General features: G+C 35.3%; 1 protein-coding gene across 4 annotated transcripts in view; it reads right to left on the minus strand.

Annotated features, from left to right (window-relative positions):
* Positions 1–27810, minus strand: part of EML4 (EMAP like 4) — a 161357-nt gene that overhangs the window by 13027 nt on the left and 120520 nt on the right. For all 4 annotated transcript variants that reach the window (XM_079109760.1, XM_079109761.1, XM_079109759.1 and 1 more), the window contains 7 exons: positions 27595–27730; positions 21963–22114; positions 20405–20530; positions 20192–20323; positions 19457–19524; positions 10057–10145; positions 8621–8718 (listed from right to left, as the gene is read on the minus strand). In XM_079109760.1, coding sequence (XP_078965886.1) covers positions 8621–8718; positions 10057–10145; positions 19457–19524; positions 20192–20323; positions 20405–20530; positions 21963–22114; positions 27595–27730 — 801 coding nt within the window. The remainder of the gene's footprint in view (positions 1–8620; positions 8719–10056; positions 10146–19456; positions 19525–20191; positions 20324–20404; positions 20531–21962; positions 22115–27594; positions 27731–27810) is intronic.

Here is a 27810-nt window from a genome sequence, read left to right on the forward strand (position 1 = left end):
TATTTCTTATTATTTAGTAAATTTCTAGAAAAAAATAGGTCTGTTTTTTGAATGTTTCTGTTGCATTAATCTGTCCTATTCTTAATTAACTGTCATAGTTTTGTAGCATGTGGAAAATTTCAGATGAACTTTAGAACTATTTTATCAGGCCCATAAATATCATGTTGAAAATTTAAAGAAGATTGCATCACACTTGGAGAACAGTTTGTAGAGAACAAATCTTTATCAAATGTTTTCATCTAGAAACATGATGGGTCTATCCTTTCAGTTCTTAGTTTATGTCTTTTAGTTTCCTGTGCTTTTGTTGCTAAGTTTATTCTCAAAGCTTCTACAGTTTTCACTGCTGTTGTGAATGAAATTTTTCCATCACATTTTTAAATATACTTTGGCTGGCTTCAGGGAAAATAGACCTTCATATAGTGATGAGTACAGACTGACAGTTGCCTATCCAAAACACACGGTCTCCTTTTCCTGAGTGCCCTGCTAAAACACTATTTCCCAACCTCCTCTGCAGTTATGGGTAGAAGAAATCATTTGAGTGTGGCTTCCAGAAAACCTTTAAGAGAAAGTGAACTACAAAAAGTAGGTGAACAGTGTTCCGTTCTTTGTTCCTTGCTCTTAACCTTTTCCACTTGGAACTATGATGCAATGGCTGGAGTTGTGATAGCACTTTATGATGTTGAAGATGAAAGCAACATGCTAAAGAGATAAAGTAGAAGGAAAGAAGGATTCTGAATTCCTGATAATCTCTCTTCTTTTTTTATGTGGTGCTGTGGAACCAACCTAGGGCCTTGCACATGCTAGGTAAGTGCTCTACCAATGAGCTACAGCCCCAGCCCCTGATGACCTGTTTTTTTTTTTTTGTTTTTTTTTAAAAATAATTTATCTATTTTTTACAGACTGCATTTACAGACAAATGGGGTACATCGTTTCGCTTCTTTGGTTGTGCACGATGTAGATTCACACCATTCGTGTAATCATACATGTACATAGGGTAATGAAGTATGTCTCATTCCACCATTTTTCACACCCCCCCATTTCCTTCTACATAATCTAAAGTTCCTCCATTCTTCTCTCACCCCCCTGCCCCTCTCCCCCATTATATATCATCATCCACTTATCAGGGAAAACATTCGGCCTTTGGTTTTTTTGCGATTGGCTTATTTCACTTAGCATGATATTCTCCAGTCCCATCCATTTCTCTGCAAATGCCATAATATTGACCTGTTTTAAATGAGATCATATCCCGAATTTAAGTCACTAGATGCTGTGTAAAACTCCTGTTACAGTAATATTGAATTCTGCTATCTTACTGAAATCCTGCATTAGTTTTATGGTTTATTTTCTTGGAGATTTCTGCATAGATAGTTACAAGGTCTTAAATCTTTTTTTTTTTTTTTTTGACATGTATTTCCAGTTACCAAAATCCTGACCAAAAAAACCCTCACTTTCACCAGCACATCTTGTAGTGCTTCTTAGCATATCACTGCAACTTCATGTGCTTTATCTTCTGGGCTAAGGTCTTTGAGTAACAATGTTAAAAGGTACATAAGAATCAATCAAATGATTGTTAGTGTTTGGGTACAGAATAAATATTTTTTGTTTGTTTTTTTGGTACTGGGGATTGAACCAAGGGACACTTAACTACTGAACTACATCCCCAATCCCTTTTCAAATTTTTTTTTTTTGAAACAAGGTCTTGCTAGGCTGTTGAGGCTGGCTTTGAATTTGTGATCCTCCTGCCTCAACCTTGTAAATCACTGGGATTACAGGCACACACCACCTTTTCTGGCCAGAATAAATCTGAATTCTACTATAAACAGAATAGAAACTACAGATCAATCAGGACACAAAATCTTTCAAGAAAAATATTCAACTAACCACAATCATGAAATTAATTTTGAACGTCAATAATGTTAAATGCTGAAAAACACCCCTAGGTATAGTGCAGGGCTCATTTACTTATTAAAAAAATGCTTAAAGGCTGAGTGCCATGGCTCATTTATATAATCCCAACCACTTTGGAGGCTCACAAGTTTGAGGCCAGCCTCAGCAGAAAGGGTGGGGTTTTGGAGATGTAGCTCAGTGGTAAAACATTCCAGGGTTCAACACCTTGTATTTACTGAGTATAAACATTATCACATCTAAATCTCACATCAACTTTAATATGGATGCTTACCCAGTAGGTAAAGTTTAGGAGGCACAGAAAAATTAAGTCAATTTTCTGAAGTCACATAACAAAGAATTGGTGGAGCCAGGGTTCAAAGCCAGGTCAGAGAATTCTTGGGTAAGATAAGCATGGCATTTCAGTCTTTTATTCATTTCTGTTACACTAAAGACAAAGTAATGTAAAAGTGCCATTTTAAGAAAAGGAGGTCATAAGTAAGCCAAATCCTTTTCACACATTTTCAAAATAGTACAAGAAAAACCACGGTAAAGAAACACATTGTGAATCAGGTGCAGTGGTGCATGCCTATAATGCCAGAGGCTCTGGAGGATGCAGCAGGAGGACTCCAAGTTCAAAGCCAGCCTCAACAACTTAGTGAGACCCTGTCTCTAAATAAAATATGAAAAAGGTCTGGGCTGTAGCTCAGTGGCTGAGCATCCCTGGGTTCAATCCCCAGTACCAAAGTGGGAGGGGTGAGAAATACATGGTGCTGAAATAAAAGCAAAAAAACTTCCTAACGTTGGTGCTGGAAGGGATTGGAGACAACCTGCCAATAGTCTTCAAGTTCTTCTTAGTCATAAAACTCTTCTGTCATATTAAATCTTACCACAGAAGCCCAATATTATGTAAAACAAAATCAGAATCATTCTAGCTCAGTCTACCCTTGCCCAAATCCTTCTGAATCTGAAGCTTTTTTATAACAGCAATTATAAAATCAAACTTCTTTCAAAGTATCTAATATAATTATCAGTGTATGAATCCCACAGTCCATAATCAAACCATTTTTCTATTTTATTTCCTAAATACCTAAAACATGGGAAGCAGCAGAAAAAAAAAAAAAGGTTGGAGCCAGGTCTGGCACCTCTAATCCCAGCTGAGGCAAAAGGACTGCAGGTTTGAGCCCGGTATCTAAGCTAGACCCTGTCTCAAAATAAAATTAAACGGACTGGGGATGTGGCTCAGTGGTAGAGTGCTTGCCTAGCGTGCATGAGGTCCTGGGTTTGATCCTCAGCACTGCAAAATAAAAAAAAATAAATAAATAAAATAAAGACTGGAGTTGAGTTCTCAATTAGATGACTGAATTGAGAAGCATTAAGTGCTTCAGACTAGGTCAAGCAGGTCTGGTGTACATACTGGACGGGACCTGGAGAGCCTAAGGGCATCAGGAAGACAAATGCTACCAGGCAGTCAGGTCACAGAAGGGTAAATGAAAGGTGGAATGGTCACAGATCAGCAGGGCAGATGACTCTCCTCTACCTCTCTTCCCCTCATCCCCTCAGTTGACCTGGAGTGATCTGGCTAAGGAAGAGCCAGATGATTCCTGGGAGATCACTGGGCCTGAGGTGGACCATGACCAGTGATTTTGTAGTAAATTTGAGTTTCTGAAGCAGCATCCTTTGATACCTAAAAGCAAGTACTAAGGAGCCTGACCAAAAAAAAAAATATGCTCATTCACTCTTCTTAATACAGATGACTGAGGCTGGCTCATGTGAGAACTAATCTAGAGAAGCAAATGCTGGGCAGTGCTTATCATCTGGCTTTACTGCTTTAACAGCTAATGAGATTTACTGCTGTTTTACAAGCAGTGCCTTCAGGCTGTGTTCCAGTGACACAGTGAGTGATGAGTCTGAACAACAGGCTGACAGAGGATGCTAGAGTCCAGGGTAGAGAAGTCAGTCCTCTTGTTGGTGACAGGACAATTTGCATAAACAAAAGAAACAAAAGGCAAAAAAGCATCTTACCTTCCCTCTGTACTACTTCGAAGTTAAGAAATTCTTTTGAGAGTTAGAATACTGTTCTTTTGGATTATACCTACTTTTGCTTTATTTCTGAAATGATAAAGACTGTGCATCATTAAAACTAAATATAAGGGCTAGAAATAAGAGAGAAAAGAGAAATGACAGGGAATGTGAAAAAAGATTAAGCCAAAAGTGCTCTTGGCCAGGTTCTTCTAGTATATGCCAAGTTTTTCCAGGGTTCTAAGGTTTGATGAGAGACACAACCAAATTTTAATCTAGTCCTAATCCTTTTGTGAGACTAGTTTATTAATGTACTTATACTGTGAGGACTGAGATTGGCTTGATCAGAAGGTGTAGAAAACAAAGGATTGTGATATGTGAACTTTTGGTTCCGTTGTCTCAATCTTCTTGTATGATAAGTTTTGATTCTAAATGTACATATTGTTGTCTTTCTGAGATCAGACTTAACATTTAATTTAATTTTATTTTTTTGTGTGGTGATGGAGACTGAACTCAGGGTGCTCTACACCCCTGACCCCTTTCATTTTTTATTTTGAGACGGTCTTGCTAAGTTGACTAGGTAGATCACAAACTTGCAATCCTCCTGCCTCAGCCTCCTGAATTACTGGGATATGTGTGCCATCATGAATTTATAGTTTATACATTTTTTAAACATTAAAATTTTAAGCAGATAAGGATAAACTTCAGAAAAATTATGAAAGATATTTAGGGTCAGTAAAATAATGGAAATCAGGGCCAGAGATATATAGCTCAGTGGCAAAGCAGTTGCCTGGCATACACAAGGACCTGAGTTCCATCCCCAGTGCTAGAGGGGGAAAAGGGAAAGAGAGGAGATTGGTTTTAATGAATAAAAGAGCAGATTTTTTTTTTTTCATTTATGGAAATTACAGTGGATATCCCCCAGGAGCCTCTGAGAGTTAGATTTTGGAATTAAGATAAAGCAGAAAGAGGCAAAGAAGTACGGGTCATAATGATTCCAAGGTTGACAAACCTAGAGTATAAGCTAACTACAGTTATGAATCTATCCAAAGAAAGTGTTATTCAGATGGCACTGGCAGGAGGGTAGTAAGCAAAGAAAAAGGAGTCACAGAGGCATATGTGGGCAGTGCCCACCTATGTCCAGGATAGAGAGATGTGAATCAAAACCAGTTCCAGTGGCAGTGATTACTCTACCATGGATATAGGTACTGGATCTGCTCACCCCATTATATTTCAGTTGCACAAGTACATTCCCATAGAAGGAATGTGCTGGCTGGAGGATGCTCATGTTCTATCCCTTTGGCATTTATATATCTTACTTTAAAATTTAAAAAATAAATTAGCATTCTGATTATAAGTTGGTTTCCTGACACTTATTTACAGAGAGAGAGAGAACTTATTTGGCCAGAGGAAACTAGAATCTGATGATATTTTATAAATCAGCTTTGGAGAAGATGGTTGATCTAAGTTCATCTCTCTAAAATTAATCTTGTCTTGTTTTTGAACTTAAGTTTGAGAACAAGCCCCTGGTCTGCACTGATGTTGTCAATCACTGGGGAACCATGCATCCGCCTGCTGCTTTTTACCAAGAAGTGCTGCTTCACATCCTTGTGTACCAGGCATTTCAATTGACACTTCTGTAAAAAGTGATACCATGAGGAGGTACAGATTTCAAATGCTTATAACTGGTGATAATTTATTACAGGGACATTTCCTAAAATTGCAAGTCTGGTATGCTTTTTCAGCTATAAGAGTCACTTAAATGTTGACTAGCAACAGGAAATTATTGGAAATAAAATTCAAAAACAGCATTTGTATTTGGAATTCTGAGTGCAGTTACAGTTGTCAATTTTTAAGAAAGACCTAATATTCATAACAGTGTTATAAAGTAGGAACTAAGATAATCTCTAATTTTAAGATAATAAAATTAAGATGTAGAGAAGTTAACTAACTTGCCTAAAGGTGCAAGTCAGGCAGAACCAATGTTAATACTGTTTTGTTTGTCCTATACAATAGCAGACAACAAAAGAGATGAAAGTAAAAGCATTTAACAGACGAAAATAAGACCAGCTGGTGGAAGGAGATAGCAAAGAGAAGTGACAGCTGGAAGGAAAGCACAAAAAGAAAATAATTAAGAGGGCTGGGGCTCAGTGGTAAAGCCCTTGCCTAGAATGCACAAGGCCCTGGGTTTGATGCTTAGCTCTCCAAAAAAAATAAAATGGGCTCATTATGTCATTTAAAGAAAAAAAAAAAAAAAAATATATATATATATATATAACTAGAAAAGCAGAATAGTTGAGCCTTTCATTATAACCTCAAACAGTACTATAAACTAACAGTTCCTACAAGTATCTCAACATACTTTCAAATACTCGGTAAGAATAAAAGCTGCCTAATTAGAGTAGGAAAAATTGCATGCAACTGATCAACTTGCCTTAACATTTTCAAGGTCATTCTGATATTCCGTGTCACACATTGCTCCATTTCTTTTCTGGATCAGTTGTACTTTATTGTGTGTGTGTATAAACCTGAGGATTATCACATACTGGATATAAAAATGGTTTAAAATGGGCTGGTTTTAGCACATGATATAACATCTATAAAACAAACAAACAAGCCTTTCTTCCTCAAATAGTAAGTGGCCTAGCCAGGTGGGATGACGCAGGCCTGTAATCCCAGCTACTCAGGAGGCTGAGGCAAGTGAACCCCAAGTTCAAGGCCAACCTGGGCAAATAGAGACCCTGTCTCAAAATACAAAATAAAAAGGGGCTGAGAATATAGCTCAGTAGAACAACCCTGAGTTTAATCCCCAGTAACACACACACACACACACACACACACACACACACAAAAGGTAAAGTGAATGGCCTGGTTTTTGCTTATACAATTTGAGTACCCTTAATCTGAAATGCTCCAAAATCCAAAACTTGAGTGTCCAGGGGATACCAAAAGTGTAAAATTCCACATTTGACTCCAAGTGACAGGTGGTTCAGAATACAAGCACATTAAAAATATTGTAGAAAATTACAACCAGGCACTATGTATACTTTATATATGCAACAGAAAGGAGAATTTAAGGTTTCTAGTCCCATCCCCAAGATAATTTTCCTACAAATATGCAAATATTCCAAAATCCAAAAACCTCTGAAATCTGAAATACTTCTGATCCCAAGTACTTTAGATAAGGAATACTCAAACTACATAGTAAGCAAACTAAATTTCAGATCCATACTGAAGTTTTATTTTGCTTAATAAGGTATCTTTCTGAGGACAATTCTTTTGATTATTTATTTCCTCAAGACCATTTAAAATATCTGTGCCAGTAATCTACCTAGTGATTTGGTAATCCTAAAATTAAATTTACAACATACATACCAAGATACTTCATTTTCTACAAAAATATGGTTAATATATATTGGGCACTTAAATGACAAACACTGTCCCAAGTACTTCATATGTATTAACTAGTCTTATCCTCACTTTATGAGTGAGAAAACTAAAGAAGAAAGTTTAAGTAGCCTGCCCAAGGTCATACTATCTTGTGCTAATGTAAGAATTCAAATCCAGGTAATCTGATCCAGCCTGTGTACTAACCACTATGCTATCCTGGCCACCTTTCTCATCTAGGGACCTGAACCCAAGGTCGTGTACAAGGTAGACAAGCACTTTACTGCTGAGCTACACCCCTAGTCTCAGCCATACTTCTTGAGGATAAAAATGTTACACATATTCCTAGCACCTAGATCATTTCTCTAATTAGCAGAGCTCCAGCCATACAGTAAGTACTCAACCTGGTTTACAGAATATAATCTAAATGTTTTCCCTGTAATGATAACCTAACAAATCACAGGAAACATGCTTTTATTAACCTTCTGTTTTTCTTTATTTTTGTAGTAGGGTTGAATCCAGTGGAGCTTTATCACCAAGCTACATCCCAATTCTTTTAAGTATTTTTTATTTGAGACGGGATCTTGCAAAGTTGCCGAGACTGGCCTCAAACTTTCAATCCTCCTGATCCAATCTTCCAAATCACTGGGATTACAGGCATATACCATTGCGCCTGGCTTAAGTTAACTCTTAAGTGCATAGATTCCCAAGTAAATTATTTTGTTTTCAGTGGCAAAGAGGTGATACAGGACACTGAGAGTGGCAGGGATAGATGGACACAGGACACTGAGATGACCTTTTATTTCTCACTGACTCTATCTTTAAAAATGTTACCCTAAGAGCTTCTCATAGAAATAGGTTTAAGAAACTGTCTTAAAACTAGTTGGGGAGAGACAAATATTAAACTCCCATCAAAAGAAGTCTTGTTGGATGCAGTGGTGCACACCTGTAATCCTAGAGGCTGGGGAGGCTGAGGCAGGAGGATTGCAAGTTCCAGAGTCAGCCTCAGCAAAAGTGAGGTGCTAAGCAACTGAGACCCTGTCTCTAAATAAAATACAAAATAGAGCTGGGGATGTGGCTCAGTGGTTGAGTGCCCCTGAGTTCAATCCCTGGTAAACACCTGCCCCTGCCAAAAGAAGTCTTTCTAGAGTACACAGGAAAGTATAATATTTTGTCAGATAATCTCAAGTTTTCAAAAATAGAGATTAAAGTTTAAAGCAGCTAATAATAGAAAATATGTACATCAATGTAAATATTTAATTCTCTTAACAGAAGTAAAAATTTCTCAATAATTTTACAACTTAACTTGTTTTACTTTACTACTTACAGTGCACTTTCCATATCTGCTATATTTTCTTCCATTTTCGGAGACTACATAGAGGTAAATAAAGTTGTCATGAGATCCTACGGCCAGGAGGGTACCATCTAGAATGAAACAGGAAAAAGTACTAACTAGAGAAATAAGGTGATAAATTGATCATTACTTTACTGGACTATACTAAACCATACCTTATAAATGTTGTTAAATCTCATCAATTTAACTGTTATTTGGCATTTGATGGACAAATCTTATCACTTAGCATGCTTGAAAAACGCGGTAACAGAGTTCAACTAAGAGAGATGCTCACAGGTCACGAACTCTATCTTCCTGTCTCCTTTTAGTTAGCTAAAAACTGGCCTCAGAAAGGTTATTCTGCCTTTATGAGTAGAAGTATACAGTGTTCATATGGCAAGCTAGTTCAGCAAGTACAAATGATCTAATTATAGGGTAGGATCTCTTGAGAAGGGACCATGTGCTTTTTTTTTAAATGGTCTCCTCTACTGTAACTACCATAGGCACAGATCAATAAAAACTACCATAGGCACAGATCAATAAAATGTGATCTTTGGATCTGTGATTATTTGTTACTGCAGCATTAAAAACAAACTAACAAAAACAAAACAAGAAAAACTTTGCTGCTTCAAGATGACTCTTTCTAGGTTTATAGCTTGGAACACATGCTTTATGCGATTGAGAGGATAGTATTTTTTTTTTTTTTTTTTTAACAAACAACTGAGAACCAATTAAAATTATCTTGATTCAACAACTAATAGAATATATTTTCAAGTATAAGAACATGTCAGACTAGGGAAGAATGATGTGAATCAAAATCACATCAATAGCAGGAAAAGATACTATTATTGTGGAAACATAATTAACATTTAAATAAAGTACCAAGAATTACTCAAAGCTAAGCAAAGTTATCAAACTCTTACAATGAATTGGTAAGTATTTTACCTAAACCAATCATGACTGTGCAACCAGTAATAACATAGCTAGATTTTAAAGGACTTGAAAGATTTATGCTTGTGTATTTTGAATATTACTATAATTTCTTTTATACTCTCATATACAAAGAGAAGATTGCTAACTTGATGTAATACTCAGCCTAATACCACTTCAAAATTGTAAGTATTAGTTACAAAAAAAAAAAAAAAAAAGAATCTGATTGCACTTGATTCCGTTTTCAATTGCAAATGCAGTTGTAACAGTTCATTTTTCAATTTGTGTTTACTTGATGATTTAGAATGTTTAACTTTAGCAGCTCTTTTGCAGTTTCTAGAAGTGGAATTTAATTTGATGTTGGGGAAACATATTTAATATTTAACAACTCTAGAAAGTAGGAAAAAAAAAAAAGGGAGTCAGCTTTATCAGAAGTAAAAATATGCAATTACAGTGAAAGGCTGTGAATACCAGGATGGGGATGGAATACATTTACCTACCTACTGAGTAGCGCATCACAGAGAGCTGTTCGTTTCCATCAGTGTGGATAGAAACTAGATCTCTGGTTTCTGCATCCAGAACAAACCACCTGTTAAAAAGTAAAAAAAAAAAATATTTAGATATTAGCATTTATAGAAATAAATGGTTCCTGGTCTGTTCTCTACTTTTAAAAAAATTTCAATAAAAATCTTTAAGTGTGACACGTTTCTTCTACTGAAGAATGAACTTTCTTTGTAAAATGATGCTAGAAAAGGAATAAATAAATGTCTAGTTAGATTCTCATTGTTAGTAGATACTTACTGAATGCCAACTGTGTCTCTGCTAGGCATTATTTAAACAGAAAATAAGAAGATAGGGTCAGTGTTCTTGAAGATTATACTAGAGTTGGGGAAAAGAAAATGAGCCAATTGACAGTGATAGAAGCGCTTGCCTGGCACGTGTGAGGCACTGGATTCGATCCTCAGCACCACATAAAAATGAATAAGGTAAGGGTATTATGTTCATCTACAAAAAAAAAAAAAAAAAATTAAAAAGAAAATGAGCCAACTGAAATAGAGAATGATTAGAGAGTGATATCACTGAGGAACTCAAAGGAGGAAAATGAATGACAGCAGACACAGAAAAACCTTTAGAGAACATGTAGGATATAGGCTGAGTTTAACAGTGAGGAAGTACAGGAAATTAGGTAGAAGGGAGGGACCAGGGACACCATGAAGGTGGGAAGAAACAACCAGTACTCTACCTCCCCAATACCTTCAATATCTGCACATAGAAGCTCTAAATTCTTTGATAGCTTTTCATTAACATTTATAAGAAAAGACAAAATGCAAATGCCTCCTGAGAGGCAACAATGACTTAAATGCAACCACATTATAAATGACTACTGTCAAGACATTTTTCTAAAAGCACTTGAAGGAAGGAATTAGAAGAGACTATCAAGACATGGGTATAAAGCAAAGATGGGAACAAAGGACAACTAAGGTAAAATAAGTGAGAAGAGGGTTATAGGTTACAGACGGCAAGCCTAGTTGTTTGGAATTTTAAGTCACAGTTGGCACTAAATATCTGCAGAATGAATAAATGAATAAGTAAATTTAAAATAAATCTTGATTGTGACAAAAGCCAAGTTTTGGCAAGAGGTATTTTAACAGTAATGCAGCCTGAGGTGAGAAACAGTTGGAGATAATGGGAAAAGATTAGAAAACTAACATAACCACATGACCTCAGAACAACAATATCAAGTTGTTTTTAATTATTCAGAAGGAAAAGTATCACCACTAAAATCAATAAAAGGAATCACAGTGATGGATTCTAAAGCATTATGACCAATATCTGAAAAAAATAATTTCTTCTTCATTTATTTTTGCAGTTCTAGGGAACAGAACCTAGAGCCTCATAAATGCTGGGCAAATGCTCTACCACTGAGCTATGTTCCCTTAAAGGATTTATTTAGAAGGGAGAAAAGGGCTTGTAATAATTAAAAATGAACAGTTGGGCATGTGACTCAAGCCTGTAATAGCAATGACTTGGGAAGTTGAGGTAGGAGGATGACAAGTTTGAGGTCAGCCTTGGTGACTTAGTGAGACCCTATCTCAAAATAAAGGGCTGGGGATGTAGCTTGGTGTTAAAATGCCCCTGGATTCAATCCCCAGCACCAAAACATTTTAAAAATACAAAAAAAATTTAAAATACAAAAACAACAACAACAAAAACTTAGTGTGTAACATGATTTAATGTACTCTAGGGAGAAGATGAAAAACTACATGACCCCCCCCCCCCTTTTTTTTTGGTACTGGGCACTGAACTCAGGGGCACTTTAGCAATGGGTGACATTTCTAGCCCTTTGTTTCAAAATTTTTTATTTTGAGACAAGGTCTAGCTAAGTTGTTTAAAGTATACAACTTCCATTTGGAGCCCCAGCAATAGTTTTAGGAGTTCCTACCCTTTTTATTGCATGGACTCTGATCTGCCTTCAGAAAAGACTTCTGGGCTTGAGACCACTGTCCCTAATAAAATAAAAAATTTGAAGCAAAGGAGATTTTTTTTTTTTTCTTTTTTTATATTAGGAATTGAACCCAGGGGTACTTTACCACTGAGTTATATCTCCAGCCCTTTTTATTTTTTTGAGATAGGTCTTGTGAAAGTGCTGAGGTTAGCCTTGAACTTGTAGTCCTCCTGTTTCAGATTCCCAAGTTGCTGATATCATAGGTGTGTGCCAGGGCACCCAGCTGCAAAGATGATTTTCTACAAATTAATAAACAAATGAGTTGTTACTATGTTTAACTGTATTCTTATTCTACAGTATATAAATTAGAATGAAGCTTTTGCTTGAGGACAATTTGCAATCACTTCAGGCTCTGAATGGCCTAAAGGACTAATATGCGTTACCTTTCTAAATGTAATTGCTGAATATCAGAGATGGGAAATCTTTGGACATATAGTTACATTAATTTGACTTATAAGCCAAAAGGTAGTACTATCATTTATCCTTTTTAAAATATATACTCGGGACTGAACCCAGAACATAATGAATGTTAGGCAAATGCTCTACCAGTGGGCCTTTAACCCCAGCCCCTCTTGGTGACTTTAAAAAAAAAAATACATTGATTTCTTTAGTGGCAAAAAGTTGGAAAGTACCTTGAAGTTCCTAAATGAACATTTATTTTTATAATGTGAAATTACAAAAAATATATATTCATCAGAATATACTAAGAGTGTCTTCTGGGTGGTAGGTTTGTAACTTTCCTCTCCTGCTTCTTAATGATCTTTCACTTATGAAAGTAGGAATGGGGCCTTTATAACTGGGAAAGCAAACACTCAAAAGCAGGGAAGAAAAGCCCAACTCAAGCCTTTTAATTTATAAGGAACTGAGCTGGGCACAACAGCACATGCCTGAAATCCCAGCAATTTGGGAGGTAAGGCCAGTTTCAGCAATTTAGTGAGACCCTATCTTTAAGAAAAAAAAAAAAAAAGAACTGGGGATGTAGCTCAGGAAAAGCACCCCTGGATTCAATTCACAGTACCCAAAACAAAACAGACAATAATAAAAAACACCAAAAAACTGAAATCCTGTGATATCAAAACACCTGATTAGTTATCAACCAACTAGTTAGTGACAGAACCAAGCTAATTTTTCTTGCCTTAAGTTCTTCATTATATCACACCAGGGAGGGATGTAATCCTGTGGAAAAGGTTCTCTCTCTGTTTCCAAGAACACTAACATTTAGGGATCCTGAGAACAAAGACCAGCTACAGAGTATGGAGTTTATAACTGAGGAGACAAAATGAATTCATAAAGTGGTAAACAGTTCAAAATAACATGGATGGTAAGTAATAGGATAATGGAAGTTTCAAAACGAGTTAACAATGAGGAAGTGGTTGGAATGATTTTATCAAATGTGTCAGGAATAAGTGGACAGAAATGAATGGATTGGAGTAGATAAGAAACTATAAAACAGGATGGAAAGATTATGAAGGGTAACTTAACCATTCTAGTTGAAGTGATAAGGAAAATATCTTCAATAAACTTTAAAGGTCAGGCTATGCACTATTTCATGGTGCATAGCGCATATTTCATCTTTAAAGATTCCTTTAAAGATGTTCTAGTCCTGTCAGTCTCTTATGTTCAGAGTTTCCTACATTTTCTTAATCCTTTCCTACTGGTTAATAAAAGCTCCTGTTTTCCTTGCCTCTGCAGGATCCAGTCCTCCTTCAAGACCAGGTCCAGTCTATCTCTTCTGTGAAGTTTTCTCTGTCTGCTCAGGCTCACAGTAGTTTTTTTTGCTCTCTTGGAGTGCCTGTTTAACTAAGAAACAAGAAACTACTAATATGAAATGTGTCTTTGTCTCTTTTATGTAGTATTTAATTAAGTTATAATATACTTAGGTTATAATCTACTGAGTAAGGACCATTTCTACATATTTCTTTGTGACACTCACTGAATCATCTACAGTGCTTTGAAAGTATAAGTGCCCCATAAACATTTGAAAAGTCTCAAATTGTAGTTTGAACAAGGCAGAACCCAGAGATTCTTACTAATGGAGTTCAAAGACACTGTGCACCCTGAGAAATGAACTCAGGAGTACACAGACCAAGGAAATGATATCAAATTATATAGGGAAATCTCATTTTATCATTTTTTTAAAATTAGTTTTCTCTTTTAATTATGTCAAAGTTTTAGGTATTACTAACATATTTTTGACATCTCACTTTTGAACAGAAGGGACATTTCTTAGGCGCAGAACTTTCATAGCTGGAATTTGGTAACAGTATTTGAGCTCCATCACTGGTTTGCCAAGATTGCAGCTGCCACCATCACTGAAGTATCTCCAGCAGTAGGATTCTATGATTCCACATTAAAGACTAAGTTAATTTCTTTATCTACCTACTTGCCAGGCTCATTTTCCTAGCTTGTTCTCTTGTCAAAGCTATCACTGCAGACCAGAAACTTTAGGTCTTTGAAGTTACCTGTTTCTCTCAGTATGTCCACTCTTCTTTCCATCTTGATATTTTCATTCCTATATGTTACAAATAGTATGTTCAACTAATTTTCAACTGGGTGCCAACATCAGAGTGCTGTTAACAACTGGATAGCCACATACAAAAGTTGGACACTACCTCATACCATACACAAAGATTAACTCAAGCTGAAATCAGAGGCCTAAAGTAAGAGTTGAAATTATAAAATTTGTTACAATATATAGGAATAAACCTCTATAACCAAGTGAGAAGAGAAAGAATAGAGTGACTGGACTACATAAAAATTAAAAACTTTTAGGCTGCTAAGAACAAGAATGCAAAAAGGCAATCCTAAGAATGAAAAAAAATTTGCAAATCATACATCTGATAAGGGGCTGTATTTAGAACACATAAATAACTCTTACAATTTTAAGATGGGGCAATATTTGAACATACCTTTCTCTAAAAAAATGATACGAGTGGACCAATAAGTACATGAAATGATGCTGATGCTCAGTATCTTTAGTCATCATAAAAATGCGCATGAAAACCATAATGAAAAACTACTTCAAATTCACTTGGTTGGGTATAATCAAAATACAGATAATATAAGACACTTGGAGATGTGTAGAAACTGGAATGCTCACACAATACTGGTGGGACTGCAAATTAGTATAGCTGCTGAGAAAGGGTTTGATAGTTCTTTAAAATGTTAAACATAAAGAGTTATTGCATGATTCATTTATGCAAAAACTGTATATTAATTTTTTAAATAATTTTTAAAAACTTAAAATTATCAATGGACCTTTATTTTATTCATTTATTTTTATTTTTATGTGGTGCTTAGGATCGAACCCAGTGCCTCACACATGCCAGGTAAGCATTCACCACTGAGCTACAACCTCAGTCCTGTATATTAATGTTTATAGCAGTATTATTCATAGTAACCACAAAGTGGAAACCCAAATGTCCATCAACTGATGAAGGCAGTATATTTGTACAATGAATGATTTGGTCTTAAAAAGTAATACAATACTTAAACATACTGTACATGAAGAGATCAACATGGATGAACCTTGAAAACATTAAGCTGAATGAAAGAAGTTAGTCACAAAAGCCCACATGTTGTATGATTCCATTAGTATGATATGTGCAGAATATGCAAACTTATAGAAACAATGCAGATCAGACGCCTAGGACAGGGGTGTGTGGGGTCAAGAGGAATGACTGCTAATGGGTACAAGATTTCTGGATTTATGAAAATGTTCTGAAATTAGACTGCACAACTCTATGAGCTGAACTAAAAACTACTGAATTATATTCTGTGAAGTTGGTGAATTTTATAGTATGGCTATATCTCAATAAAATTGTTAATAAGAATCCTTCCTGTGTAAGCATTAGCATGTTGAGGAAGTACTATAGCCACCTATTTTTCACTTTCCCCTTAAAAATGACATAATACTTTCTCTTAGAAATGGTAATTATATTTATCACTGTGGCAATTTATTCATGCTTGTGCCTACTCTTAGGTTACACGAAGAAGAAGATATCTAGACAAGAAGGTTTAAGACATCTTTAAATGTTCTACTAGTCACTTTTCTGGACTACGAGCAATTTGGATATATATTATACTCTATTTTAATAAAGTCTGACTTTTTTCAGGCTTAAAAGTTAGTGATAGGGCTGGAGTTGTAGCTCAGTGGTAGAGTGCTTGCCTAGCATGCATGAGGCACTGGGTTTGATCCTCAGCACTACATAAAAATAAATAAATATATAGTAAAAATAAAGGTTCATCTACCACTAAAAAATATACATATATTTCTTAAAAAGTTAGTGACAGTAATCTACGTTAATGTATTTCCAGTTTTAGGACAGATATTCACATACCAAGTGAAAAATAAAAACAAATGAGAAAGGTCCCCACGAATCAGAAGAACTTAACCACATGTGAAACCAAAGATAAGAATTAGGTACAGAATGAATACTGATAACTACATCTTCCCCAGATTCTAAACAGTCCCCAATTCCATATGGGACAGAACAGATGGACTGCCAGCACTACTCATTTAGTTATTATATCCCTCTCACTTATAAAGTGTTTTCTACTCACAACTCCAGGAGGAAACAACTAGCTTAACTTTAGCATAAGTCACTTAAATTGAGTGACTTAAAGTTTGTCAATGATTTCACAGCTACATAAATGTTAGAAAGTAATTTCATTCAGTTTTAATTAGACCAAATTTTAAAAATTGGGACTCTAAATGTATGCATACTTGAACACACACATATCTCTTCATCCAATCAAGCAATGGCTTCATGAATCAATGCTCTAGTATTATACAGTTTATTATTTAACTCCCTTATATATACAGTAAATACTTGTAAAATATGTCCGTTAATAATTTAACCACCAAATAAAAACTTTCCTTACAGTATTTCTAAACAGTGCTATGAACATAAATAAAAACATCTCAAAGAACATTAGTTGAGCAGAGTTAAGTTTTGGAACCATGAAGAGCCAGAGCTCAGCTGCAAATGACTAAAACTCTCTGAGTCTCGATTTCCTCTCTATCCTCAATGGCGATGTTAATAAACACTTTGTCACGCTTCGATAAAGATTTAAAGTAAAATGTAAAATAATTTAGTACATGATCTGATACCAAACAGATGACAGTTTTTTACTCTTATTTTGATGACTTTAGCATTTGTGGAATCTGTTCAGCCACTGAAAGGACAGATGTGAAGTGAACTCCTTTGTGGTTTTCTGAAATCAGATAATTGCTATAGTTAATGTGGTTTCTAATGTGCTTAAGACCAAATTTTTGGTCAAAATAATCTTTTAAAATTAAATTCTGCAAAATAACCTATCATACGCCTATTTGGTCCAAGTCTAAATGCTTTAAAATTTGATAAAAGTCTATTACTGACATGAGTTTTGGGGGAAATTTGAAATAGGAAAGCCTTATATATTTGCAAATTATTACAATTCCTATACCAAACAGCTTAATTCTAAAATCCAGGCCTATACCCAAAGGACTTAAAAATCAGCATACTACAGAGATACAGCCACATCAATGTTCATAGCTGCTCAATTCACAATAGCCAGATTGTGGAACCAACCTAGATGTCCTTCAATTGATGAATGGATAAAGAAACTGTGATATATATATATATATATATATATATATACACACACACACACACACACACACAATGGAATTGTATATATATTACTCAGCCATAAAGAATGATAAAATTATGGCATTTGCAGGCAAATGGATGAAATTGGAGAATATCATGCTAAGTGAGATAAGCCAATCTCAAAAAACCAAAGGTCGAATGATATCGCTAATAAGTGGATGAGGACACATAATGGGGGAGGGAGGGGTTAGTGTTAGGGTTAGAGTTAGGGTTAGGGAGGAGGGCAAGAATGGAGGAAGGAAGGACTGTATAGAGAGAAAAGACGGGTGGGAGGGGTGGGGGGAAGGGAAAAAATAACAGAATGAATCAAACAAACATTACCCTATGTAAATCTATGATTACACAAATGGTATGCCTTTACGCCATGTAAAGAAACAACATGTATCCCATTTGTTTACAATAAAAAATAAAATAAAGCCAAAATAAAAAAGATAAAAAATAAAAAATAAATAAATTAAAAAAAAATAAAATAAAATTCAGAGATTTCAGAAACACTCAAGTAGCATCTCAATAACTTATCCAAAATAACTTATTTTTGCTCTACAGACCTGTTTTTCCATAATTCTAATAGAGTCTGTGGAACTGTACTTGAGAAGGAATTTGAATGTTTTCACTTTCTAGGTGTTAATTTGTATCCAAAAGTCAAAGGGGAAAAGTTGTTATTAAAAACCTTTTAGGGCTGAGGTTATGGCTCAGTGATGGAATACTTGCTTCACAGGTGTAAGGCACTGGGTTCAATCCTCAGCACCACATAAAAATAAATAAAGGTATCGTGTCCACCTACAACTAGAAATATTAAAAAGAAAAACTTTTAAATGACTAAATTTATTTAGAAGTAAATCAAATAGTTGATTTCAAATACTTAAGTCAAATTAAAAAATGATATTTATATGAATGTACAATAGTTTCATCCATTAGAAATCAACATTTTACATTTTTAATGGATTTTAAATTTTATGAAAATTGACATTTATTTTTTCCTCTGCCTCCTTAAAAAAGAAATTAAATTATTTGTAATTCTTAACTGTAGGACTATCTACAAACAGCAGCCGTAAGTAGGAGTTAGTTAAAAACATATAGATAATAAATATATATTACTTAATAATCCTGGAAAAGTATATACAATGTCTGCAAGAAGGCCATTAATGATTTCAGAAAATATACCTTCATTATGTATCTGTGTGTAATTAAAAAAAGGCAGGATGGCAAAAGCTACAGCACAAACAATATAAAAAACTCGACTGGATTACATTACCTTCAAATTTCTTCCCTGCACAAAAGATAATGAAAAGAGAAATTTCTGATATTTCTAATTTTAGAGAGGAGAATGGAGTCTGCTCCGCAGCATATCCCTGACTGCCCTGTTCATCATTTTGCAATCACTCTCCATTCCTGTTATTTTCCCTCCCCCTCCCATGGCTCTTAACATTTTCTAACATAATTAGTTATAACATTAATTTTTATTTTGCTTTGACTGCTGAAAAACACTAAAATGTGGGCTCCACAAAGGTAGGAATTTTTGTTTTGCTCTTAATCCTGAATGCCTACAACAGCATGTAGCAAATGGTAGATAGGTGCTTAATAAAGAAGGCCTGAATGAGTATCCTATCAGATAAGAGTAATAAGCAGATTAGTGTGCAACTTAGGAGATCAGTTCTCCAGATCAGATCAAGAACATTCCTGAATAACAGTTTAAACATCCCACCATTTCAGATTACTCCGCTCACTTAAAGACCCTACCTGCCTGAGTGCGTTCCTATGGCCACCACTGTGCCACTTGGATGAAAATCTGCACAGTGTCCTGGTTCCTAGAAGAGAGACAGAAAGCTGTTGGGGAGTACATGAGAAGGTCTCCCTAGATCTATGACAGTGGAAAAAAATCCTTGAAAATAACTCATTTCATACTAACATGAAATTTTGATCAACTTTACTGTAGTCAATGTGAAATACCACATGGATATGAGAAGAAAAAAGAATTTCAAAGCACGAAGGGCAAGATATGCTGGCAGAATGGTAAGGGAAAAGGGCAACCAGCTTGTGGCTAGGTAGTGGAACATAAGGAATAATAACATCTGTACAATTCTTCAGAGGCTGCAATTTGTTATACCATTTAGGCTAGAAAAGGTGGATATCTGGGTGGGGTAGGGAGAAAATACAGCAAGAGACTACTCAAAAAGAAGATGATAGAGCCTGTTAGTGAGCAGCAACATCACCAGAGTATTCCATAATAATTTATGCTCCATAAACATGTGAAATCTTTAATAATTACTACTGAAATGGACAGAAAAACTGAGCTTTACTCTGCTAACTTGCTTCTTTTAAGGGATTCATATATTTTACCTACACACTAAACACTTCCTTCTTACCCCTGCCCCTTTACTAAACCATAATGCTTGATCTTTTTCCCTTAGGTGCTTCCAAATGCCAGTGTGAGGAGTTTCTGTGGGGAAACTAATCACATGTTGTTCCACTCACATCTACAAGCCTGGTCCATTCCAGCTTGTGTTCCACTGAGTTCCACATGCACACCTGCCTGTCCTGAGCACAGGTCAAGAGCAAATCTTTGAAGGGATGTGTAGCAAGACCCCAGAGTTCATCTGTATGACCCTGAAAATTAAAGACATCCATCATTATAAGAAAAGGGTATCATCAAAAATATTCAGTTAATCAGTGACATTGTAAACTTACCTGTACTTCTATCTGGAAGCCATCATTAAATGTTCCCCGTAAAATAAAATTTCGTGATGTGCCTACTAAGAACTGATCTGCCTTTCCTTCTGCTACAGCTCTGATTGTGCCATACTGATCAGGAACCTATAAAAATAGATTTGTAAAGTTACCTTATATACACTAACATGCATTAGTTACTACCTGAACAATGGCTGAATTTATAGTTGTAAGCAATTATAGGATAATAAATGACAAAATTCCAAGTTTGAAGATAATATAGTAATCTCATACAACTAGTAAAAGCAACTGCATTTTATTTTACACAGAAGTTATGATGATTATCAATATTCTTCGCTTCAGTTAATTTTCTAATTTATTTTATTTTATTTTATTTTGAGTGTTGGAGATTGATCTCAGGCCTTGGGGGGGAAAAATAGCAAAGGAAATGGCATTTCCACTATGAACTTAAAGTTGTGATAAAGCAGCTCTAATATTGTCTTGTAAATAAAACCCAAGGAGTACTATCAGGATCTTCCTCCTCTTCTTTTTCTTTCCTTTTTTTTTTTTTTTGGTGGGGGGCACACTGGGACTGACCCCAGGAATGCTTTACCACTGAGCCACATCCCCAGCCCTTTTTACTTTGAGACACAGACTTGCTAAGTTGCTGAGGCTAGCCTCATACTTTTGATCCTCCTGACTCAGCTCATGAGTTGCTGGGATTACAGTGTACCACCATGCCCAGCTGAATCCTCTATTCTTTAGAAAATACTTTGAAAGTCAGTTATGTTTAGAAAAAGCACTAAGCTTAAACTCAAAATTTTAAATGAACAAAAAAATAGGAGCAATATTAATCACTGAGATTTGCTCTTGCTTTAAGAATCACTGATCCAGCCTGTAATCCCAGCAGTTTGGGAGGCTGAGACAGGAGGATTGCAAGTTCGAAGCCAGTTTCAGCAAAAGCAAGGTGCTAAGCAACTCAATGAGACCTTGTCTCTAAATAAAATACAAAATAGGGTTGAGGATGTGGCTCACTGGCTAAGTGCTTCTGAGTTCAATCCTTGATACCTCCCCAACCTCCAACAAAAGAATAACTGATATAAAAATACTAATCTTAGCCATTTTACTTTCCAAGATCACAATTAGCAAACTTTCAATGAGCACATGATATCTGTCAGTTTTTATGGTTATACCTGCCTTGAAGCAGCTACATCTACAGATAATTAGCAATTCTCATTAAGCCCAATGTTTAAAAGATTACATTCAAGTTCTAAAATTAAACTGGTTATTTTATATGCCAATGACATTGTTTATTAAATTTTAATAGAGAATAGTTGTATTTCTAGATCACTAAAAAAGGTCTCAGATATGTAAAACAGCAAGCAAGTTAATTACACAGTCTGATCGTTTAAAAAACCCTCTCCAATTATTTTTTAATAACAAACTATTCTGTACATTAACAAGCTTTTCTACAGGGAGGGAATGAAATGGTAAGAATATTTGTTATCTTAACATGGTACAAAATACATGAGTGTAAAGGCTTTAATATTTTTATATTATGTTCCATTTCCATCCTTACCTCTATTTCTCTTTCAGCATTCAGATCATGATCCCACAGAATTATTTTTCTGTCTTTCCCTCCTCCAGTTAATAACATCCCATTTCTCATTTGACAAAGTGTGAACACGCTGCCATCATGAGCTTTGATTTGTTTGCTGATTTGATATACACCTAATACGGTGGGGGAAGGTAAAAACACTAGTGATAACACCCTTCATTAGACTTTTGTGTCCTTTTCGAAAAAAGCTTTAGCAGAACTACAGAGTACTCAAAGTTCACGATTCAGTAATTGAAAACCTATTTTCAGCAATTCTTCTGCAAAGCAGGTAGTGAAGCTTTAAGACTTAACACAATCTTGCATTTATGCTATTATTTACTCCAAAATTATTTTTAAATATTCTCTTACAAAAATGTAAGCTAAAGTAGTGATAAACAATTCCACAGACAACAGTGGTTATGAAATGTATCTTAGCCTCAAACCTCGACTGTAATCTCTTGTAATTGTGTTGTACAGTAGTTAGGGTGGCAACACTCTTTTGATTTTAAAGCTGAGGACACAAGAGATGCAGGAGTGGCTTAGCTAATACCACATGTTTAGCTAATGACAAAGTTGTGACTAAGCTACAACTTTCTCACCATGGTGTTCTTGTAACTTTGTTTAAAAAAAAAAAAAAAAAGTCTTCATTTTCTACTGAGGTAAACAGTCACAATGTTAAACATTTAAATTACTATTAATCTGGAGGATTACTCCCTTTATCTGTTGGGATGGGTACTAGGGAAGATACAGAGGCAAAGGTGGGTATGGGATGCTCCTAGCAGTGGCTGTTTTGTGATCAACTAGAAGAGAAGAATTACAGTATTTAAGAAATCGATCAGACTAGACCAATGTGATGGCTAAGCTGGTCTTTCTTATATGCCCACAATACTTTACTAAGTACCCAGACAGGGACAAGATAAGTACATGAAAATATTTTAAGTAAAATCCATGTGTGATAACTGATTATGCATTGCCCTCTGTTTTTTTTTTTTTTTTTTTTTCTAATCAGATTGCCTTTATTAAGGGTCAAAATAAGCTTATAATACTCAAGTCTTTTTCTTTGGTATTCATAATGTTTACTCAGAGAAGTTCAGAGGCTGAGGCTGCTGGTAGTGCAAGAGGAAATTTTTGGAATTGCTGACTTGCAGAATTAATTACCGGGTTCAAAATGGGAAGGTAAATACTTGCTTATACATGGCCAAAAGGAAGAGTGAAAAAAAAAAAATTGCAAGTCTAAAAATTATTAATTGGCTGATAAATGGATAAACAAAATGTGGTATGTACACATAACAGAATATCATGCAAGAAAAAGGAGAGGTACTAACATATGCTACAACATGGATGGACCTTGAAAACATTATGCTAATTTTAAAAAGCCTATCACAAAAAGCCGCATTCTGTAACTCTACATGAAATATTCAGAACAGGCAAATCCACTGAAACCAAAAGTAGATCAGAGGCTGCTAGAGGGCAAAGGAGTGAGGGGAAGGGGTGTAACTGCTAGTAGGTAACAGGGCTTCTTTTTTTGGCATGATGAAAATGTTCTGACATCAGTAGCAATAGTTGTGTAACTCTGAATATAACAAAAATTACTGAATTGTACACTTCCAAAAGGGTTAATTTTATGGTATATGTACTATGTCCCAGTAAAACTAAAATTTGAGATTGTTCTTTTTAATTCATCTATTTGTGCTGTCATATTTTTTTAAATTATCTAAAATTTGGAAGGTTTTGATACCTGAAAAAAATTTAGCTAGAGATGACTCTAAAAAATTCTCAGTGTGAGAATTTTAGTAGCACAAATATTTAATGGATAGGTGTAACTGGCAGAAGTACGGAAGGAATTTGTCTTATTTTAGAGAACAGCTTGCCTGATCAACAGAGCTGAGAGCAGGAAACTTCAATAAACTTATTATTCAGGTCACTCACCAGGCTCATATCAATATTCATTACCTAAAAATACTAAGCTTTGAACAACACAGCGTGTTCAGTGGAACAGTCACACAGTATCTATCACTGCTCTGAGGTGCCCAACAGAGAAAGGGCATCTGAGAGTACTGTTGGCTTTATTTGGGCATTAAAAAAAAAAAAAAAGAAAATTTTAGGCTTATTGTCCTATATAATTCAAATTCACAAGAGTAGTTTGAGAGTACCATGTGAAAAATTACACAAGGCAGGTGTGGCATTTTAGTTTTCCATGAGAATGTAGGAAAATGAAATAAAAATTTCCTGCTCTTAAGTTAGCCTTCCATATTTCTAAACACATCAATAACCTTGTTAAACACTTCAGATCTACCCTGAATGATGGAATGTTAGAAAGCTGAATTAAACCTGAAGAACAAAAGCTTCACCAGGAATAAAAATACTTTATATAATAATCAACTTGGCTAGATTCCCACCACTCACTTCTCACCCCAGGAAAATCATTTCCTGTGGAAGATCTAGAATTAAGTTAGCTATAAGAATTCAGTGCTTTGGGCTGGGGTTGTAGCTCAATGATAGAGTGCTTGCCTTGCATGTGTAACGCACTGGGTTTGATTCCCAGCATGGTGTATAAATAAATAAATATCCATCGACAACTAAAAAATATTTAAAAAAAAATTCAGTGCTTTGTATTTAAGTAAATTACCAAAGTTTTCTTTACATAGTCATTATCTATAAAACAAATTTATAGTTAAAGATTTCTTTCATATGGGCCTGTATTTCTGATGTTCCAATTTAGGCCAAATAATGTTTTACATACCTGCTGAGAAAAAGAAGAATCTCTGAATTAATAAAATCTACTATACCTCAGGCTTAATCAGATGGCTATGTCAGTCTATCCAAACTTAACTGCAAATCCTTCCCTTTCTTCTCATCTCTAACAGAAATGGAATTTCCATGAAAATCAAGTATACCTTGTTTTACAAATGAAGATGTTGGATAGCTTTTACTAGTTGGGCAAGGTAAAGTTGGGCCTCTAGGGTCGTGTTTCTCAATTCCTTAAAGGAACTTGACAAAGATTTAAGAATGATGAACATTTTAATGGTGATGTGGATACTCTTAACTTCTTCTGCTCCCCCACTTAAAAAATTATGAATTATTTCACATAAGAATAAATTTAAAACTATTTCGTATATGTAGAAAATAAATAACAACCCTTTACTACTTAAGAAACAGAAAGTACTAATAACTGAAAATTTGTTAACTTTCATAAATGTCATACTTGGGAATATGCAAACTGGATCAATCTACTGAAAAATTCAGGATTAAAAATTCAAGAATTAAAAATGAGAAATTTGGGCATCTAGTCTGGTCTATGCTTGAATATTTATTATTTCATTGCAAACACCAACCCCTTTTCTCAGCCATACTTAAACAGAACTGAAAATCCCAAACACAAAACAAAATTCTTAGCAACTCTGCGTAGACTAGGGTAATTTAGTCACATAGCAGACTACAACACAGGTCATTTCATGTGCCCATTAACTTATAAGATTGGGTTTTCTATTTCCTGTTTGTGCATATGCAGATTTTCTCTGCACAGAGGATAAGCCACAAATTTTTCAGACAAAAATCAAAACAAAACCTCTGAACCTATCCCCACTTCCTACTTAACCACAAACATTAAGGCTAATGAAGGGTATGTTTATACCCAAACTCTGCTCAGTGTTAAAGAATATGTCAACAATTTTAAAAGTTACTCTTTTGATATATTATGCTGTTCCTGGCATTTCTAATACTGAACAAATGGAAAAATAAGAGAGAAATAAGTGGGAAAGGTAGTCAAAAAACTATTCTAATTCTATTTTTTGAGCAGCTCTCAAAACTCCCTACCATCCTTCTTATATGTGAATTTTGAATCTAAACTGAAAGAGGTTAAAAATGTATAGCCAATAATTGAGATCAAAATCAATAATAATATAATTTAGGGATGATTTTTTTTAATGCTTGTATATATCTAACTCAATTCAATTGCTAGGCTTAGAAATTAAGGTGAATGGATATGGAAAACATTAATTAATCTATTATATAACTCCTGAAAAATACAGTGTAAAAATCCATGCAATAAGAGGATAATTTTGATGCTTAAATTCCACAATTCAGTGAAAATGTGCTTCAATCCACAGTACTCTTTTTATTCCGGACACCCCAACGTAAGATTAATTTCCTTTCTAAAACGCTTGACAAATAATTTTCAAATTCCTAATTCAAAATGCCAGACATTGTGCTAGTAGTCCTGGGAAAGTTTACTGGAAAAGACAGACATGTAAACTGGGTCTTTCTGAGAAGGGGAACAGGAATTTCATTCTTCCTTTTTTTTTTTTTCCCTTCCAGTATTGGAGACTGAATTCAGGGGCACTTTCTTTACCACTGGTCTCACCAAGTAGCCCAGGCTGGCCTTGCACTTGTGATTCTCCCACCTCAGCCTCCTGAGTCCCTGAGATTATAGGCAGGGGTGGTGGGTGGTGTGATTTCTTTTACTCTAAACTTGGGATTCTTTCCGTGGTTTAATAAAGGGACTTTAGGGAGACAGAGGTAAGGAGGTAAGGCTGTTCCACGGCTTGAGGGTAAAAAGGATAAACATGTTGAATTGCTCTGCCAATCCCCAAGCTCGTTCCCCATCACCTCTCTCTCTCTCTCTCTTCCTTGCTGTTACCGTCGGGAGCTGGTGATTAAGAATCTCTCTTTGTTCCTGACCCTATGGTTTTAGAACCATGTTTCTATTTTTTCTCTCTTAATTTTCTACTCTGAAGAAAGTACATAGTATGCTGAAATTTTTTTTAAAGTTTTATTGTTCTTAAACAGTTTGGAAAAAATGAGGTTGAAAAAGGTTATTTTTCAATTGCTCTTCCTCAAACTTTTTCATCTACCACAGAAAAGGGCAAAATTGACCTATATATTTGGGTTCAAATGGCCATTAGGAACAAAATATCCTGCCAATTATGGAGGCACAGCTACTTGAGCTACTTTGGAGGATGAGGCTAGAGGTTCTGAAGTTTCAGGCTAGCCTGAGCAACTTAAGGGCACCATCTCAAAATTACCACACACACACAAAAAACAAAAAAAGTGTGTATGTGCGTTTGTGTGCACACACACGAGGGTGTGTGCTGGGGATGTAGCTCAGTGGTAGAATACCTGCTTAGCATGTGCGATTGTAGTGTAGACATTGATCCCTATGCCACAAAAGAAAAAGTAAAAGGACCAAGCATATCTATAATTGTGAGGAAAACTGTTCTCATGAAATGTGGAAAGACTGTCAAGGCCCAGTGTGAGGACTGAGAAGAGAGGTTTCTTCCTTCCCTTTACTACCTTATTGCATGGCCACGCATTCTGCCTACAGAAGCACAATCCCAGGGGAGAGTGAGTCTTTATACTTTTAAAATGAACATATATCTACATCTAATTATTTTTATTAACATGCTAGAGGCTCAGTATGGTTAAATGTAGGTTATATATGCTTAATAAATAATCTTATTACAAAAGATTATAAAGATCTTAAAACCAAAAAGTATATTGATGACCCTCATGTTGTTCCATTGCAACTCCTTCTCTCCTGTTCTGGGCAAGATAGGGGACTGTGACAGCACATGTGAGAATTATACAGAATGAGTTTAATATGAGAACACCATACCTTTAGGTCCTTTCCCAGGAGTAGGCTCTACAGTAGTTTTGCTCCATATAAGCATGACTCCACCTGAGTCTCCAGTAAGAACATCTCCATTCCCCAAGAATGCTAAACACTGCACGAATTTTGGTTTTTCATATTTCTGCAATGAAATAAAATTTTTCAAGTTTTTCCTTTGGTATGATGATTTTATACTTACTCAACAAATAAAAGTTTTAAGTT

The sequence above is a fragment of the Sciurus vulgaris genome (assembly GCF_902686455.1).
Source record: "Sciurus vulgaris genome assembly, chromosome: 14".
Taxonomy (NCBI): domain Eukaryota; kingdom Metazoa; phylum Chordata; class Mammalia; order Rodentia; family Sciuridae; genus Sciurus; species Sciurus vulgaris.